We start from the raw sequence: 20,636 nt of genomic DNA on the forward strand, positions 1-20,636 counted from the left end.
TGAGTTAATGTGAGGAAATGAAGCAGTGTGCTAATGGGTAGAGAGGCCAAGAGAAACAGGAGCAGAGAGGGAGGAGGGAGCCGCTGTATGAAGGGCGATCCAGAGCAGGGAGGAGGTGACGGGAGGAGAGGAGCGCTGCTACTGCTTTCCTTCTCTGTGCATGGGAGGAGAGAGCAGCGAGTTGACAGCTGAAGCTTACCTCAGCGAATAGTGTAGCAGATATCAGCCGGGAGCCTCCCTCCTCCTCCTCCTCCTCCTCCTCCTCTTCCTCCTCCGCTGCGCTCTCTCCCTGCCAGGAGATTAAACCACCTGCTCAGCTGCCTCGCCTCCTCCTCCTCCTCGCTTCCCCCGACTTCCTCATTGCCCACTTCCATTTGCCCCCTTGTCGTCCAGATCGGGATGCGGACCCAGCAGGGCTCGGAGGGGGGCGTGCCGCTGCCTGGAGGCAGCTGTGGCAGCAGCGGCAGCTCTGGGCTGTCACCGGGGTCCGAGTCAGACGGAGGGAGCCCAACAGGCGGAGGGGTGGACAGCATGGTAGACGGAGGTCTCGGGGTGGGTGGATGTATGGGTGGAGGCGGAGGAGGAGGTAGCTTGGGCGGCACTCTGAGGGGGGTCCTGTCTCGCTATTGGAGCTTGGAGAGCCTGCACTCCACCACAGGTAAGGACCCTGCGCACACGTTGCAGGTCTGGGCTCGTCCGCCTCACATGCACTGAACTGCAGTAATGTCCAAATGTAAAGCTGTGCACATGGACGCATGCACGGCACTGCATGCCACCACACGTGCACTCGGGCAGACTGACACACTGCCATGAGGTTAGTGTGTAATTGAGGATTGATGGGATGTAGATGGTGTGTGTTTCTACGTGCTGTGTGTGTGAGTGTGGGTCATGCCTGGCGTTCAGCTGACAGCGCCGTGTTGATGTGTTTGGGTGGGCCGGTTGCTGGGCTGTGTAGTCATGCAGGAAAAAGCCAGAAAATGCCAACAGCTTTGTCTCCTACAGCACCGTTTCTTCTGGCCTTACATATCTGTGCTCATCTTCTCCAGGATGGATGGAACACTGTGTATGTGTAGGCTCATCTGTCAAGGTTGCATTTATTGTCTCCTTCAAGCATAGTGTTAAAGAGAATCTAAATGATCTCACTCTCAGGTTGAAGGCATGGAATCAGTAGATCTGTCATCTTTCAAAATCATCGCAGACTACATTGGAAGGAATCGTTTCCCTGTTTATCTGACAGTGACAGCTCAGGGATAAGAGAGAGGAAGAATGACAAGCAACACAGATTCACAGATTAGCATTCTCATGACAACATGGTCAGTGTCTGCATCAGGACATCCTGTTAGGACTCATGTCTTTGCGAATTATAAGCATTTAAGAAATCACAATAGTCTCACAGCTAATACTACTTCATCATTTACATCATAAAAGCTAAACATTTGATTAGACTTTTTTCAGCACTAAAAAAAAACATGTTGGTTTGTATCTAATAATGACCACCGATCAGTCGTCATAAAATGTGTGAAAACAGTAAATACACGTTGTATTACTTGTTTTATTTGACTTTTATTACATTTTTAGTTCATTTAACACATCGACCAAACCTAATTCCCACATTTTAGAAACTGGAACAGCAGGTGTTTGATTTTTTATTTTATTTTTTTGCTTGATGCATAACTGGAATGTTTTATGAGGCTTAATACCTTCATTGGTAAATACTGGTTAATATCCATCCATCATCTCTACACCTTCATCCTCACTAGGATCATGGGGGGTGGAGTCTATCCCAGCTGACTCAGGGTGAAGGCAGGTTCACCTGGACAGGTAACCAGTCTATCACAGGGCTACACTTAGAGACAGACAACCAAGCACACTCACATTCACACCTACGGACAATTTACAATCACCAATTAACCTCAGCATGTTTCTGGACTGTGGGAGGAAGCCGGAGAACCCGGAGAGAACCCACGCTGCACGGGGAGAACATGGAGACTCCACGCAGGAAGATCCCGGGTGTCCTCACCGGGACGCCAACCGGCGACCTTCTAGCTGCGAGGCAACGTTGCTAACCACTGCTCCACCTTGCAGCCCCTTTGGTTAATAGAAAGTTAATATTTTTCCAATAGGATGCTACATTTGGATCATTCTGTGGTGATGCTTCAGTGTCATGATGCTCACGGCACCAGCTGCAGGTCTAATAGTGATCTGCCATCTTATAATTGTGTCGAGCTGTTGAATGGTCGTGTACCTTTGCATCTCATCACTGACATGCATGCTGTCCACTCACCAGCCCCACCTGTCAGCCTGTCTTCTGCTATTGTCATGTAGTCGTTGCAGTTTTCTGTAGCAGGAAGAATAGCATCCACGCAGTGCTCTCCACAGTTGTGAAAAGGAAAACTGGGAGCAGCCGAATCAGTGGATGGAGACATATTAGCTCCGTACACTGTGGCATTTAGCCAAACTGTGCCTCGTTGAAACGGCATAGCATTAGCTTCCTCCAGTTGTTGTTCCGGCTTCGCCAACCAGGCCATGTGCATGTCTGTGTGAGCTGACCTCTCATTTTTAACTCATAGAGGATGGACCGTGTACATTTCAGAGCGGCTACACCCTGAATACAGTTTCTTCTTTCTCATTATTTTCTGAGCAGCGACAGTCTCCCCATTCTCTCACATACGCACACATGGGGATGTGTCCAAACAAAAATGGCAGGATTTACCCATTTTCAGCACCTTGTAACCTCATAGATGCTTTTAATGGACCCATTTGGTTATACATGGACTGACTGGTGTTTCATCCAGTCGATCCGTTCAGTCCCAGAAAATAATGGGGCAAAGATGGAGCCTGTCCCCACCAGAATGACACCATTCATCATTGTTTCAGTAATTATTTGATAACCAACCTCTTCTCATGCAAACAGAGGACAGACTCATGTAGCGAGGTGATGACAGCATCGAACCTAAGAGGGAAAAGTGTGACTTAATCACCAGAGAACACTGTTGGCCTCCTGTCTCTGACTGTCATGGTGGTTCACATGTGATGTCTTAGAGCTATTGTTAAGCCTTGACTGTAGTCTCCTGCAGACGTGGACAGCTGCAGACAGCACAGCCATGTATTTGGTGCTATTGTGCTACTTTCTAGTCCTTTTGGGTTCCACACATGTGCAGTAGACCATCATCAATGTAATAAACACATGTACACTCCTGTCTTTATAGTCGCTAAGTGGACAGTCCATGCAGATACCCAGGGCCAGGGCGGAACATGTCTAGACCAGAGTCCTTTAAGTGGACTAAAAAGTCGTGTAGTAATAACAGCTACGGGTCCATGGTGTGGGCAGCTGTCTATGTGCACGTCCACAAAGGTGCATAATCAAGACTTAACTGCTATTATCATCTGTCTGTTATTCACAAAGGTGGTAAATAATCCAGGATGATGTCGACAGCAGACCAACATTTGTTCTGAATATTGTTGACCCTCTGACCGCAATTAATGCCTGCGTTAGGTCAAAATGTAACTGTGATTAACACGACTCTGTGAGGGTCTGCAGGTACCGTGCATGGGTGTCTGCGTATAGCCCAAATTCAGGTAAAACATATGTCTATTTTCAAGCTTTTTCTAAAACAATAATAATACATTTTAACTCTTAAAATGCTTCAGACAAATACAAAAAACTCTCACAGCAGCGTCACGCATGCATCCCAGAATGTAAGGCTACTGACTCACTGACCGTCTATCAGTACTAATATAAGACTGGTTTCTTCAGGGACAGACTTTTTAGTAACATGAGTCAAAAAGAGCCGACGACAGCATCAGTGTGTTTCATTTATCCAACACTGCTCTAAGCTGCAGTGGAGCTTTATCTTTGTATTTCTGTTTATACATATCCATTGAGTGATGTTTTGCCAAAGGTGTTTCAGAAAAGCTTCATAAAACTGAATATTAGTTGTTTTTGCGTTACAGTAATCAGTATAGAAAGTGCCATTATGATTAATGAACTCCAACAGAACATTTTGTAAGTTAAGAATAATGCCCTATAAGTTTTGGCCATACAGGATTTAGATTTTCACTGATTGAGATTAGAAAACAATAACAATCTGATTTAGGTTGAAGGGTTGTGTTGTGCTTTTTTTCTTTTGGAGGGAGCAAATAAAAAGTCTCTCCACTGGCAAAGTGACAGGAAGACATCTGTCTGCTGCACAACGCTGAGCCTCTGTGACAGATAAGAACACACACTTAAACACTCACATGCATGCTGTCCCCGACTGGGTTCAGTAAATAAATGGGTTATTAAGGCTGATTTATAATTCCATGGCTAGCAGTAGTGCCTCTTTGCTTTTTCAAATGGCCAACAAATAATGTGTAAATTGTACTGAGCCCACAAGAAACAGTTTTATATTTAATAACAGAACTGCCCTCCTGGTGAGCTCCAGTGTCCTATAGTCAGCAGTAGTCATGTTTATAATTTTCTGGTTCCATACTGAAAATGAGATGTCAGAGGTACAAAGATTGGATAAAATAGAGTCTTTTTGCCAGAAGCTTCGGTGTTCATCCCAGTGACGGTGGGTGGGGATTGCACAGCTCGTCATGGGACTGGCCTCGTGCACTTTGTCATGTCAAAGCAACAGGAAACAGAAAATCACAAGTTGTGGACAAAAAATTAAAACTCATTGAACGTTCATCTGAAGTGTCATAAATCGTAGTTTCAGATTCCCTTCAATAGAATCGAGGAACAATAGAGACCAGAAATAATAGCCCCAGACCAAATCTCATTTAAGTGCTCACGGTAACTTTTGCCTCCTCGGTAGGCTGTAATTTTAAGCAAGGCCAGCTGACAACTGCGCAGCACATTGTACCGACCAAACGCACACACTGCCAACTGTCCTCATGTGTGGGGGCAAGCAACCGTGAGGAGAGGAACAAACGATGTCTGAAAGCATCCATCACAAAAAATGGGAGGCACAGTCCTCTCTTGGAAATAGGTCGACTTGGAACAACCACTTAGCTGGAGGCGTCTTCCAGTTCTACCTCTGCTGAGTTTCTTAGTTGAGACAGGGACGAAGGAAACAAACTGAATCACTGCAGGGATTTCATTAGTTTTCTCTCTCTTTTTTCTCTATCTGTTACTAAATCCATCGCTGTAGATCTTCAGAGGTCTGTGGTGGAGGAAAACATTCATGTCACTGTTCAGGGTGCAAAGTTGTTCACAGCTGGAGAACAGGTTTTTCATTCAGGAGATTGAGACACTGTCAAACTTGAGTTAAGTTGTCCAGACCTTGCAATCTCAGTGGGACTCATCTGGTTAAACACAGGTTAAAAAGTTGTTGTCATAAGCAACTACTGGACTTTTTTGACAGTGTGGGAGGTGTTCACAGTCCAGCCCAGATCCTCTGAGATGTGCAGTTCAACAAACTTTAAGTTCGTGACCCACTCCACTTCTTCCCCATTGATGCTCAGGACAGAGTGCAATGTGGTCCTCGACTTCCTGAAAGTCAATGATGACTTCATTTGTCTTCGTGGTGTTGAGGTTGAGGTGGCTGTCACTACACCAGGACCTCCACCCTGTATGGTGCCTTGTTGATGTTGCTGATCAACCCCACGATGGTTCTGTCGCCCACAAACTTGATCATGGTGTTGCAGCTGTGAGTAGCAACACAGTCATGGGTATACATTGTGTAAAGGACTGGACTCAGGACACAGCCCTGAGGAACACCAGCGTTGAGGACGATGGTGGAGGATGTGGAGGTGGTCGTTCTGACATGCTGGGGTCTGTTGGTCAGAAACTCCTTGATCCACACACAGAGAGAGGCTCCAAGTTGCAGTTTGTTGATCAGTTGTCTGGGGCTGATGGAGTTAAATGCGGAGCTGAAGTCAACGAACAGCAGCCTGACGTATGTTTTGGGGATTTCAATGTAGCTACAAGTGGCCTGTAGGATGATGGCGTCTTCTGTAGATCTGTTCGACCTGTAGACGAACTGATTTTGGTCACAACCTGATAGAATATGGGCCTTGACAACACCAGTCTCTCCATACCACAGCAAGCTGATGGGCACATGACTTCAGCACCCTCCCTGGTACTCCATGGGGTCCTGGTGGTTTGCTGGTGTCGATGCTACACAGGACTCGCTGTACCTGGTGGTGTTCAGTGGTGTTGAAATGTCGGTGGGGGAGGGGGTGTTGTTTATAGTCTGTAATGTTCTGGATGCCTTTCACATGGAGCGGAGGTTGTTGTCTTTGAAACTAGCCTCTATCTGGTTTGCTTTGGCGGCCTTGGTGCCTCTGTTCAGATCTGCTGTAGGCCTCCTGTAGGCCTCCTGTGGGCCTCCCTGGTCTTTGACCTCAGCGCTGAATCCCTGGCCTGCAGTAGCGCTCTGATGTTGGAGTTAAACCACAGTTTTTGGTTTGGGAATATGTTCATTTTCATTGTCCATGCAGAAGCTGATGTATGACAGTAGAGAGGAAGTGTGGATGTCAATATCAGGGTCCTTAAAGAGCTCCTACATGGTGTCCTCAAAACAGTCCTGCAGGGATAGCATGGCTTCCTCAGTCCAGCATCGCACTGGCTTGTACTGTGGCTTAGACCTGCAGATGAGGGGCTTGTCAGCTGGTGTCAGGAACAGGGAAAGATGATCCGAATGTCCGAGATGAGGGGAGGGCTTTGCAGACTCCAGAAATGTTGGTGTAAACCTGATCTAATATTCTCCCATTCTGATATTGATTTTTAGCAATGAAACAGACCGATAACCAGTATTTGAAACCAGTATACAGTTGCATTGGAAAGGAAAATCTCGACAGCAGTTGTTTTCTTTCTAGTGTCTTGATTGCGCACCTGATCGTCACTGTGTTTTAGAGTCGTTTTAAGTCTTTCTGAATGATTACCGAAGAAAGCATGGGTCCCATCGATTTGTGTTCATTAGTGGTCATCAGGTCGGCTGGAGCCTCCAGCGGCACAGAGCCAGATACAGTAGCCTATTAGCAGGAGTGTCAGTGTTCATAGTGTGGCACGGCTTCAGAGGTGGAGCTGTTGGTCCAGACTGAACTATCTCAACAGCTATTGGATTTATTGCATTGTGTACATACATTGATATCCTATTCCTGGGGTCCAATGCTTTAATTTATGACCAGATACCATGAAGACACCCTCAGGATGCTAACACTGTCATTGTTAATATGTTAGCATGCTGACTAATGCGTAGCTTCACCTATCTACTGCTTTGTTCATGGTTCTTTATTAGTACTTAACTCTTACATACAGTGTTGTATGTAGCTGCTGCATGTGCTTTAAATCCAGTAAATCACTCTAAAATGCCTTAGTAATGGTTATTAGGTAGACTATATGGATATCCACAGGTACTGTATGTTAATGCAGAAACTAGATGAAGATTTAGTGTAATGCCATTTTCTAGAGTGACCTCCTCACAGCCCTTCTCTGTCCTGTGGTTTCTAAGCTCATGAATTAATCAGCAGTGTATTATTAGGTTTGCACTGGACAAATCAGCCGTCACTACGCACTAGGTTGTGTCTTTTAGTCTTTTCCTTAGTTTTTTTCTGACCTTTGATCCTCCACAGTGTGTTATATCCGACATAACAGGTCTAATTGCAGCATTAAATCACTTCATTTAGCATCTAGTGGAGAACCAGCCTCCTCTTGGTGGCTGACTTGGCAACACCCAATTGCACTGAAAGCTAAAATTATGTCTCTTTGTTGAAGAAAGAAGTGAGAAGGAGAAAAAAAAAGCTTGCCTCCCTGCCTCTGGTCTCTCATTGGCAGGTGGATAGTGAGAAGTATTTCTCCCTTAAATAGATTTTCTCTGATGGTAAGGCATGTCACCCCCCTCCTCCCTCCCGGGACTGAGAAGAAATGAAGCTGAAACTCTCTGCCTCTCTTCGATTCTCTCTTCATTGCATCTATCACTTTCTTGCCTCTTCCTCCTCTGGCCTCGTTGCCACTCTGTCACTGCTGGGAAGGGCAGGCCGGGGTGAGCGGGGTTGATGTGGCACTTGATGGTATAGCTGCCTCCACGCTGACCGCTCAGGCTGATGCTGACTGACAGGCAGCCAGAGAAACAGCACAGGCAGGGTTTGGTTGTTAAGGTGGGCAGAGGTTTGTGTTTCAGGCTGACAAATGCCACGACTTCTTCTTCACCATCGTCTGTACCAAGCATAGCATAGCATTGTCATTATGCAGCATTTGTTCCACACTTTTAATAAAGACACTAGGGATGAACGATATATCGGCGACCACATCGGTATCGGCTGATATTAGTGTTTTTTCCTATATATCGTTATCGGTCCAGATTTAGCTGATGATTGTCTAACATCAGCGCCTTCGTCTCTACATTTGATAACGCTGCTGTTTCACAGATGTTTTTACTTAAATGGTCCTTTAACGTTAAATATGTTAAAATATGTTTAAATACGTTTTATTGTCGTTACGTAACAAAGAAGACTATGTGGTCTAATTTAGGCTTCTTTTGAGTTTTCTTGTACTCACAGTGCTTACTTATACTAATTTTTCGGTGTGAACAAAAATTGAACATCAACATCTGTAATATCAGCGATATCAGAAATCTTAATATCGATATCGGCCAGAAATTTAAATATCGTACACCACTAAAAAATATCTTTGTAAGTTCCTCTTTTGTACAACATGGCGCACAATTAACATCCTCCCACTTGATGTAACACCACAGAGGTGTAAGAACAGCAGTTTGCACCTTATAATTGGTGTATGCTAAACATAACAACATGCTGCTAATGCATCTGGAGTCACATCTTGTTCAGTTCAAGTCAACACATATAAAGTAAACACCAGTGCTGTAAAGTCAGAGGCGATCTGAGGCTAATATCAAATTATAGATTTAATAAAATCATGGGTTTAGATACTAAAGGGACGGCTCATCTAAATAATTTAAGAAGCTACTTATTTCTCACATTGGTCTACTAATATGCATATTATCTGTTTCTACTTTAGCTGTGTCCATCCCAGTACAATAGAAGGAATTTAGTTTGTGCTGCTCACAATACTGTAAACCATCAGCAGTGATAAGCAGGTCATAGGATATTTTTTAATATACAATATGAATTAATACACACTGTTGCCCAAAAAGTTGGAATAAAATATTTTTTGCCTCTTCTCATGGAGTGATCGTGACAATTTATTCTTGGTAGATAAAGTGTATTTCTTCTCTAAACTTTATCGATATCACAGAATACGTACAAAACATATCACAGTAGGAATTAAACCTCAGTTAACTTTTGCAAACTGTGTATTCAGGTTTAAACTAAAGTATTGAACAGTAGGATTAAGGGTTTTGTTTCAGTTTTTCTTGGTCCCTTTAACAGGAAACACATATTTAAAGGGATTTCATGCATCAGAATGTCCAATATGACTCTTTAAATGTCTCTAATACTGAGTCTGGCCCCCTGACATGGATCAATGTGTTCAGACATGGAGGCGTTCTGTCCACCAGCTGGTTGATGGAGTCAGTGGGCAGGACGTCCCACTCTACGCTCACATCCTGAAATCAGAACTGGTTCCACCTGCTAACTGGGACTCAGTGTGTGATCAATGCACCTGGTCACAGTGATGACTGATGTATAGAAATAGGAATAAAAAGAGAAATGAAAACAAGAATTATTCCAACTTAATGGGCGACGGTGTAGAAACATGGCAGCAGTTTGGCAGGACTGTAACGCGTACGTGATCCTGTAGTTTGGTGGTAGCTCTGGCAGTGACGATGCTCTTCCATATCTGACAACATTGCCAGAGGATGACATGTTTTAGGTCTTGTGGCTAAATGCCAAAACCTTTGTGCTCTTTGTCAGCTGTAGAATACCTCCTGTGCACAATCTACTGTCTCATCCATGCGAAAAAGATTTTTTCAAAAGGTGTCTTATCTAATTTTTGTTTCTCTGAAACATTCGTTTTCTTCTTCAGGCACTTTCCACTTTTCTTTAAAACCTTCAGTCGATTTCATTCTCTGAGCTGTCAGAAGTCAACTTCCTCCAGATGCCTCCTGCCTCCCTCAGAAATGCATCGATGTGATAATATCCTCAGGTACATCTAGTTTGTCGTGAACATTTCCTTTCAGTCTGTTTCTTTTTGTAACTGGCCATGTTCCTGACTGCCTCGGTCTTATTCTCAGCTGTCTGGCTCCAAGTCACTGGTTCAGGTTTACTGTCTGTTCCTATTGACAGCCGTGAACTCTGCTTCTCCAATCATCAGCTGATAGGACTTCTCAAGAAATACAGATTGATGTCAACATCACTCTGAGCTGTTGAATGTTTTTTTCTTTCTGGCAGCCACAAAGGCAGCTTTGGTACCATTCATTCTCATTGTTTTCAATGTGCTTTATCTGTTGAACCTACTCAGAGGAGTGCCGTTCAGGCCCACCAGCTCTTCATGTTTCAAGCAACATGTATTCATTTGTCTTCCTACAGTGTTCCAACAGGCTTGCCAAAGTTCTCAGCCATTTTTTTTCATAAAAAATGAATCATCTGCGGCGAAGGATAGCGTATCCTTGAATGCTATTTGTTTATCTGAAAAGCGTACTGGGTTCTTATCTATATTTGCCCTTCCACTAAGACGAGTGTCGACTGTAATGTTTTTGATACCAGCAGACGCAGGATAACTGGAGGTTACTTTGGTCCGACTTCACAGATGAACGGCTTTACAGTGGAGTGAAACGAGCCTGTTTCAGAGCCTGACATGTTAAAAGTATAATTTTACTTCGGCCAGAGCTGTTTGTTTTAATTATTTATGAATTGTATGGCCGTGTCTTGGTTCTCCTTCACAAAGCTCCAGACTCTTCTCTGGTCCTGTCTAGAAACAAACAGCAAAGTCTGGGAATACCTGATATGTGAGATAACACCCTGGTCCTGCCAGAAGGTGCCGACTCTCACTAAATGAGCCAGGAGTATTGATTAATGATGCTAAAACATAAAAGTTATCTCCTGCAGCCTGAACATTAAGACGCTACACTCATTTTCATTTAACTTTTAATAAGTCCATTGAGATCAATATCTCTGTTTGAGGGGAACCAAGAAAGCACGTCATGATAAAGCTTCCAGGAATTATAAAATCAAACATAACAGCTGAGAGGATAAAAATAAAACACATTAAAAACAACCGAGGGATTAAAATACACAAAAATAAAACCCAGTGTGGGAATAACAAGTCTCACATCTGTTTTGAATTTTCTAAAAAGTATTCCAGGACTACGGCGCTAAACAGAAGTTTGTCATTCCCGCCTTTATTAGCGACCGCGAGGAGCTTCTTCTCCGTTCTCTCATGGACTCCACGGACACACCTTCCCTTCAGGTCACCATTCAGCTCTAGAGAGTGAATTATGCTGCATGCAGGCTTCATATTCAGCTTTCATGTATGCGCTGCCCAACAGAGCGCTGGATGACGCAACGGTAATTAATTCCTGCTTGTTCTCGTAGTGGTTCGTTTAACCAACCAAGCAGCCGGCAAAAATGAAAATAAAACAAACAGAGAGCTGCATGAAGACAATACATTTATTAGAATGATCACAGACAATGATTGAACGTGTTTCTCTCCCTCGCAGCATGTTCTAGTTTAACAGTAGTTTAGACGTGTGCAGGTGATTATTAAGACATGAAACAAACATTATCATCAGACTGCTGTGAAGAGGTGCATATCTGAGAGGAGATGTTTGGATCTGTCTTTCTTACAAAGGCAACAACAGACAGGATGTTTAAAAGGCCCTAAAGCTTCAGCAGACAGATGATGTAAGAGATTTCTGAGAAGAGCTTTCCTTCCTCCTTCCTCTTATTCTCTATTTGCCCAACCCCCCCTTCACTCCACTTCTCTTTCCCATTTGTGTAAAAAGTAATGAAAGCAAAGGTGTGCAGCAGCAGCAGCAGCAGAAGGATGTTGGAGGTTTTTACAGACCTGCTGAGAGGGAAGCTGTGTGTGTGTCGTGGCAGTCGATGCATTTATGTCCCTGTGCTGTATAGCTTCTCACTGTCTCATACTGTCCATGTATGGCTGTAAACACAGAGCCAGAGCAAGAATGCAGCTCTGCATGGCACCTCCTTGCACTTACTCTGCACCTCCTCCCTGCATCTGTCATTCTTTTTTCATTTCACCCGGTCAGAGCCTGGAAGACTTCTTCAGAGGAGCTCCGTTGCCAGGTTGTAGACTTTGCTCTTGTTCCTCCTGTGAAGAACGGTGCTGTTTGGCGACCCGTTCTGTTCGTCTGGTATTTCAAACCTTTTCTTTGTGGTGGACTTAATGTAGTCTGATGACCTAGATGATGTTCTGGAGGGCTTTTAAACCTGCCAACAAGAAGAATGTGAAATACTTCCTGACTGTAAAAGCATACGTTTATGAATCATCTTTTGAATGCTGCTGAATAAATGTCATTTCATCTTAAACACAGCTTCCTATGACATCAGTTTGGGTGAACATAGATCATCAGTGCAGCACTTTGGTCCAACCTCAGCAGGATGGATGTAAAAATGAAAGCCGTGGTGATGTCATGCAACAAGCAGGACTCGTAAAATCAGTAAAATCCAAATTTGGTGTGAGCGTCCTTTACTTGAGAGAAGACCCACTTCACATCGGTGCACTTGCACAACGTAGTAGATCATAGAGCATCTTGGACAGCTTTCTACTGACCTTTTGTGGATTTAGACTGAATCAGTGTCTCGCAGTCTGACTGTGATGCTGATATCAGGGATAAGTTGGATGCTCCTCTGACTCTGGCTCCATAGTTCTTTATGACTCTGTCTGCTTGTTAGCGCTGGTGTCAGGCTGCAGAATGAGCCACCAGTACCTAGACCAGGGATCTCCAACTCACCTGACTCAATTAATGGATCTCCAACAGCTTGTTGTCAAGTTCTACACAAGTCTGGTAATGATCCATTAATGTGAGTCAGGTGTGTTGCAGTAACGTCTAGAACCTGCAGGACAGTAGCTCAGGAGGACCGGAGCTGGAGATCCCTGACCTAGACACCCTAGGGGGCAATCCGGGGCTATTACGCCCAGTGTGTCCGCACACTTAGCTGAGCAGGTTGAGCTGAGAAGACAGTCCTACATGGGACTTGTCGGACTTTCACAGCCTACAAGTGAGCCTACAACATTAATGCCTGCACAACATAGAGTGTCACTGATTCTGTGTCCTCTCTGCTCACACAGGGGAAAAATTATAGTTACATCAATAAGAATTACTCGTTTTAAGTCAGTAAGTACATATTTTGTACATTTCTTGGTAGAGTTTAGTTTGATATGCGCAATGAGAAGAGCTTTATCTTGAAGGAGCGCTGACTTTGCCCAGGGAGGATGGAGAAGGTGTTGCCTCATTTGTGTCCATAGTACATCCTTTGTCACAGCAAAGTCCAATTCTTGGGAAATGTATTCATATCAGACTTGCTTTGCCGTGCATTCGTATTGTAAAAACACATTTCAGTCATTTTCTCAGTTTAATTTGTCGACTCCATCCTTCTGGCTCAGTCTAGGGACCCACAGTTGTTTTTCTGGCTGCTCTTTAACACAATGAAATAAAAACTGCATGCCGCCTCCCGTGAGATCTGTGTCAGGTCTTGCAGGACCTGTGGGATCCCAACACAGTCCTCTACTCAGGACCTTGTGTGGCTCCACTCGGCTTGCATTTTAGATGACACAGGTATTGTTTTAGCAGTATTATTAGCAAATGTTGAGAGCTGAGAAACTTAATCTGTATGTGTGTACGCAGGTTTGTGATCCTGCAAAAGCATCTGTAATTGTGTGAGTTGAGTTTTTTGCCCTGAGATCTGTCTGTGATGGTCCTGAGTAGTTATTGCAGGATGATTTGGCACTTTGTGAGTTTAATTGTGAGGCTACAGTAGTTCTGATTGCAGCTTTACTGCACAAGGGCAGACTGTGATGGAGCCTCCAGTCGTTCATGCTGTTGTTTGTCATTGTTTTGATAGTTGCTGCTGTTGTTAAATAGGACCAACAAGATTTACTACAATTAAGATAAATGAAAAGTCAAGTACAGAATAATAAATATGTCACCGTGGACAGCTCATATGTCACCAGCTACCAACATACTACTGACCGTCTGAATGATGTCTTTCCACTTCCTGTTTTACTCATAACAAAAGTCCATTTACATTCAGTAGTCATGTCCACTCAGAGTGCATGTATGTGCTCATTACTTCACATATGTTCAAATCTTGGTCACATTTGCAGATTGTGACCCTCATACCCTCATTAAATATATATTCTCTTTACAGTTGGTTTACATTTGGGACTTCATAATATTCCATCCCTGAAAACGCTGGTTGTCCTAATCGTCTTCAAATGAGTCGAGCTGAAGGGGAATGAAAAAGTAGATTTAACATTTTTGCCAAATATTCCTTTGCAAAGACGCTGTGATTCAGATATTAATTCTTGTTGTCACTGTAGCAGCATCACGTCTGTCCTGTGATGGCGGGTCGGAGAGAACAGCACATGCATGGATCACCAGAAAGTTCATCATCTGTATGTCTGAAAAAATACTCTCCTCCCTGATACCTAAGATAATGTCATTAACTGGCTGTAATCACTCCTCTCTGGGCGGCTAATGCAACGATATACACACACACACACACACACACACACACACTGTTTTGGCGAGCAGAGAGGTTAAGCTGACTGTGGATGAAATCCGCTTCACTCAGATAACCCGGTCAGTGTATTCACCAGTTCTAAAGCCCCAACCTGCCACATGTTCAGCTCATCCGCTTCATCATCCACTTAGAGAATAAGAGCACGTATAATCCTCACATTAGACGGCACACGGAGCTCTTTTACCTCCACGCTAACCTATTTTACTTGTCTGTGCAACATTTAGCACATTCAACAACTGAACACGTGCGTTGGCCACACCTTCTTTCTCTTTCTTTACCTTTATTCAACCATTCAGACATAAGCCCACACTAGCATTGTTGAATACACTGAATGGCATCAAGCCGTCAACCCAAGTAGTGCCACCATTCACATGAGTTTGTTCTGGTCCATCCACATGTTGAAACATGAGCAGGAGCAGTAGAGTTTCTGAAATGAAACTAGCTAATAACACTCATAACATGTAAGAAGTAGCTCGTCTCTGTGTGTTTTGGGGGCTCTGGCTTTCATGTGGTGGTGGGAGATCACTTCTGGTTGGTTTTTTAAACATAAGGGGAGGAACAGAGGAACCTGAATGCATCATTCTACTGTATGTTTACATACAATGGAGCGGCTTGCTGCTACATCAAGGTTGTATTTATGTGCAAAGTCTTGAATATTGCACCTTTCAGTCATTATCTATCCATTATCTATATGCCACTGTATCCCATAGAGCAGGGGTGGGCAATCCTGGTCCTGGAGGGCCACAGTCCTGCATGTTTTAGATGTTTCCCTCTTCCAACACACCTGATTCAAATGATCAAGATCGTTATCAGGCTTCTGCAGAGCTTGATGATGAGCTGATCATTTGAATCAGGTGTGTTGGAAACATCTAAAACATGCAGGACTGTGGCCCTCCAGGACCAGGATTGCACACCCCTGCCATAGAGGGTCACAGAGGGCTGGACTCCATCCCAGCTGAGGGTGAAGGCAAGGACAGGTAACCAGTCCATCACAGGGCCACACAGACACACAACAACACACACTCACTTTGTTCTAAAAGCATTTCATTCCACCGCTTGTGTTGGAACCTTTTTTAAATTTCCACATGACTTTAAAGAATAATTTCAGGTCATTACAACCATAATTATCCACAGATCTCTCTGTTGTGACCATCACATCAGCACATCGGGCAGCTTGTCCCACTATTAGTTCATACAAACAGCATTCACACAGCACGGCAACAGCTGCTTCCTCTCCACCGGCACACATCTGTGTCCTCGCTGCTCCACCGTCTGCACTGTGTCTGTGTTTCTACCCTTCAAAGTCTCAAATCAACATCCAGAATAGAAAGTTGTGGTGTCTTCTTACGCCAGTTTTCCATTCCAAGTGTCAAACTGTCCTAAAAACCAGAGAGCGCTTCTTCAAATTTATTACTGAGAGCAAACTGTGAGATCTCTAAAACAGCACACAGCGAGAACTCAGAGATCAGGATCTGGGATGAAACACTGGACATCCAAACAGTGTTGTCTGTTTTTAAATGCAGAGGGATTATTGCCAGGGTAGTGAAGGCAACTTCCACTCACAGGAACATGTGATTTTAGTTCATGATTCCCATCGGCCATATCCCCCTGAGGTCACATAAAATGCTTTGCTTGTGCGCACTCCCTCGGTTTGCTGATTTGCCACAGCACAGTGAGTCTGTTTTTGCATGTTGTGGATTTTCACTGGATTATTTAGTTATTTATTGACATCATAGAACAAATATTTCCCATAGATATGGATTGCTCTTGTGCATCTCTTGATAAATCGTCTCTTTCCTCCTGTGTTTACGTGACTCATCGTGTCAGGTATGCAGTAAAATCATCACTTCTCAGCCTCACCGTTCCTTGAAGCTTCTCCCTCCATCGTCACCTAGTTCCAAACACACGGTTAATATACAGGCGCAGTTGTTTTCAAAGACCACAGTATCAGCCGCCACTTTCCCACCAAGCATGCTAACTACGCTAGCAACCAGTCAATGCTACGTCTCAGAGGCTGGCAGCCACTTTACAGACTCAACAAATACTTTCCTCCAACAAGCTACAATCCAAGAGTCTAGCACTAAGGCAAGTTATTTGCTAGCATTCAAATTATTTTGACAATTTTGAGATGATGGAGGAATTCTTGACCGTGGAATCCCAAAAGGGGAAAACACTTGGAGAGGATTTGTATGACGGGCGTCATGGGGGCTGAAGTTTCCTCGGTGTAAGTTGGCCAATATGACCACGGATGGATCGCCAAACTTAACAGGAAAAAACATCATAAAATCATCCAGGATAAGGTGAAAGAGGAAAACCCTGAGCTGGATGTCATTTCCCTCCACTGCCTAATCCACCAGGAAGTCCAGTGTGGGTCTGTTTGGCAGCTTGGTCATGAAGCCAGTTGGACAACTTGTTAACTTTATACCAGCATCGTCAGTTTGTTCAGCTCCTTTAGAGAACTGATGCTGGTCACCAGGACTGGCTTTACCACTCTCATGTCTGCCGGTTAAGTTTGGGGAAAGTATGTCAACGAGTGTGGGAGCTCAAAGGGGAGATTAGTTCGTTTTTGGAGTTAATCTGGAATTTTCCTGAGCTGAGCGACACAGATTGTGATTTTGCTTTTGCTGTGGACGTACTGACACACTTGAATGATGGACGCTGGTGTTGTTTGGTTCTACCTACATGTGTGAGCACCTAGCCCTGTTGCAGCTCCTTTCCTTTCTCAGTGCACTTGTGAAGCTCTCCTATTGTCTTGAATCAACTTTTCTTGGCTTGGGTCACTCCTGGGTCTTGTGCACCTTTCCTTACCACACTCTCCAAACGTCTGCTTCAATACAGCACTCTGCTGCTAGCGAGCATTTCAGCAGTGGCTTTCTGTGACTTACAGTCTTTGTCCAGAGCGTCTTTGATTATCTTCTGGACAACATTCAAGTCAGCAGTCCTCCCTGTGGTTGTGGTTGCCTGCACTGAACTCAAGTCAGAGATCCATGGTGTTTATACAGTTTGAATAGTGATTTATTCGATCATAAATATTTATACATTGTGTGTCATTTTTATTAGAAAATTACTGATGAACTGTTATTGGGGGTTTATGCTGGAAACTTTCTGTCCTTTGTGGTCTTCTGTCCATGTACGATGCCTTTTGAGCGTTTCACTGGACCAAGCACAACGTCCCAGATGTGTCCACTTATAATAAACAGATTCCCACCTTAAAAATTCTCAAGCAGTTTGTCCATACAGGAAACGTTTTGTCCATTGGGGTCCATGGGAAATAGTTGCTCTTTGGCAATTGAGAACTTTTGTGCGCTCTGGGGACACGAGTTTCATGTCAGAAATTCCTAAAATGGTGATCCCCACAGAGACATAAGAACACAGTTAAAACAAACAAACACAATGAAACAAGACTTTTAAGCTGTTGGTCTGAACTCAGTCTTGTCTTCCGTCTATCTTTAGGCCTGCTCCGGGATTTTTAGGATTCCTGGCCTCGTTGGGACCGAATTCCCAAAATATTTATTTGTCTTTCCCAACCAGATGAATGGACAGGTCTCCGGAGTGGAGTGCTGACGTTCAGTTAGACAACCGTCCCTGTTGTGAAACGTAGAATACATTTCTGTCTGCATGTTTAAAGCATCGGGCTGCAAGGTGGAGCAGTGGTTAGCACCATCGCCTCACAGCTAGAAGGTCGCTGGTTGGCGTCCCGGTGAGGACACCCGGGATCTTCCTGCGTGGAGTCTCCATGTTCTCCCCGTGCAGCGTGGGTTCTCTACGGGTTCTCCGGCTTCCTCCCACAGTCCACAAACATGCTGAGGTTAATTGGTGATTGTAAATTGTCCGTAGGTGTGAATGTGAGTGTGCTTGGTTGTCTGTCTCTAAGTGTAGCCCTGTGATAGACTGGTTACCTGTCCAGGTGTCCCCTGTGGCCCTGGTGAGATGATGGGTGGATTAATGGGATTTCAGCCAGACTTTTACTTCACTTTGTGCACTAACAAGTTTTTATAATTTGTTTTCTTAAGGTCAGATTGACTGAGTTCCTTCTTTACATCCATCCACTTTCTATACATCTACATCCATGTGTATATCTATTTTATCCTCTGTAGGCCTGCGGGGGGCTGGAGTCTATCCCTGGACCACCCTGGACAGGTCACCAGTCCATCACAGGGCCCCTCCTTTTCATGTCCACACAGAAACACCCCAGGCTGTTTTGAGCATTGGCTGCTAATGCAGAGAACAAACCTCCATTATGTGACTTTTTTTTATTTGTATTTGTATTGACAGTGAGACAAATGAATTTTACGCAGCACATGAACTTCAGCCCAGCCTCCACAAATTGTCAGTAATGTTTGGATGGAATCATATTTTGGTTTGAAATATTCCTCATTAATGCCTTGTGATGTGGTGGGATGGGAGACCAGTTTGAAAGAAATAAAAAGTCAGCGTTCGGAGGTTGGAAGGGTGATGAGACACCATCAGTTTCTAGTTTAAGTTTTTGTCTTCACTTACTTCCTGGTTAGAATTCGGCCCCAAATCTATGTGGTTAATTTCAGGAAACTATCTAGCTTTGTTATACAGTTTTATTCATGGATTATGGTTATTATGCAAATAGAAAAGAAACCCATACATTTTCAGGAGTGCTGCCTTAGAGCACTTTTGTGTCCCCACCAATGAGGTGAAGCTGACCCTCGGCCTCAGCCCTCAATGGTACAATAAGTCAGAAGTGAATGGAAGGTTGTTCACTACCGACTGAAACAGGATGAACTTTGTGTCTAACGATGTGAGATCACAGCCTCATAATTAATTCAGAAACCCCGACACCTGTTTCAAGACTCAAACAGGTTTCATTTCAACTACAGCAGTAGCAGTGCTAGAAAAGGCATCATTTACCTTAATGGAGGATGCAGGTCTTACTGTTTGTCGCCACTTCAGGATCCAGTGATAATAGAAGCTGCCTGGATCTAATTGCCACCAGGCTTCTCTGTGAATCCAAATCCATTTGGTTTCCCCCAGGGTTACACAGGAAGTACATTCAAGAACTCCTTCTCAATTTTCTGACAGATAACACAGCAGATGGTTGGCTAGTGAGCTGCCCAACACATTTAGAATAAACATCTAATAAAGACAATTATTCTAACACAGTTTTCATGGAGTGATTGCTGTGAACAAGAGTTTACATAGACTTGTAAAGACCATGTGTTTTATGGCAGCCTGGAGTTTCCAGTGACTCCTACAAGTCAGAACTTTCAAGGGTGGAGTCACTGAAACACATACATCAATAATCAGGCCTTCATCAGTTTGTAATGTTTGTAGTTGACAGAGTCCAGGTTGGTGTTTGTTAATGGTACGGCTTGTTTCTGCTCTTCATTTAGCCTTGTGTCGTTTCCCACATGTTGTGTCTTCGTGCATCACTATCTGTTGGAGTCCTTCGTTAAGGCGGACCAACAGAGATCCTCGACTGCTGAGTGGTTTGTAGTCAGCGTGCAGGTTGTACCGGGTTCTCCACAGTCCATATGGAATCCCACTGGTCTCAAGTTGTGGTGGGATTCTCTGTTTCCTTGCATTTGTTGCTGCAGCTCCCTCTCTTCGTCGTCCTCCTCCTCCTCATGTTGCACTCTGTGTAGGAGCCTCCCACACAGATTCTGACATTATAAGCAGTCGGGTTTAAATTGAGATACCATCTGTCTTGGTGTGTTTTCTGTACACTGTGGTCTTTATACAGCATCTGCATGCTTTACGCAGTCCACACAGAGTTATTGAATTTCACAGGATTTGTTTGATTGTTGAACACAATTCTGTCGATCCAAACCGTTCCAACATGTTAAACCTGAGTTGGTGAGTTTTGCCTTCCTTGGGGAAAATACACAAGTGTACCAGTCAACTACATTACAAGACTTTTCTCAATGTACTGGTTTATTCTCAATTTTTGAAGAAAGCAACAACAGAATAAATTCACATTTTGGCCTTTTTAGAACTATACAGTTGGTTTACCCTTCGTTCTTAATATTTGTCACAAACCTTCCATCCATCTT

General features: G+C 44.0%; 1 protein-coding gene across 3 annotated transcripts in view; it reads left to right on the top strand.

Moving 5' to 3' along the window:
• arhgef4 (Rho guanine nucleotide exchange factor (GEF) 4) overlaps nt 1–20,636 on the top strand; it is an 89,148-nt gene that overhangs the window by 37,395 nt on the left and 31,117 nt on the right. The window contains exon 1 of one of the 3 annotated variants that reach the window (XM_008299587.1): nt 296–658. The exons of the other annotated variants lie outside the window; for them this stretch is intronic. Coding sequence (XP_008297809.1) covers nt 400–658 — 259 coding nt within the window. The 5' untranslated portion in view covers nt 296–399. Of the gene's footprint in view, nt 1–295; nt 659–20,636 lie in introns of those variants that run through there. 3 annotated transcript variants of the gene reach the window in all.

The sequence above is a fragment of the Stegastes partitus genome, unplaced genomic scaffold (assembly GCF_000690725.1).
Source record: "Stegastes partitus isolate 25-593 unplaced genomic scaffold, Stegastes_partitus-1.0.2 Scaffold1435, whole genome shotgun sequence".
Classification (NCBI taxonomy): domain Eukaryota; kingdom Metazoa; phylum Chordata; class Actinopteri; family Pomacentridae; genus Stegastes; species Stegastes partitus.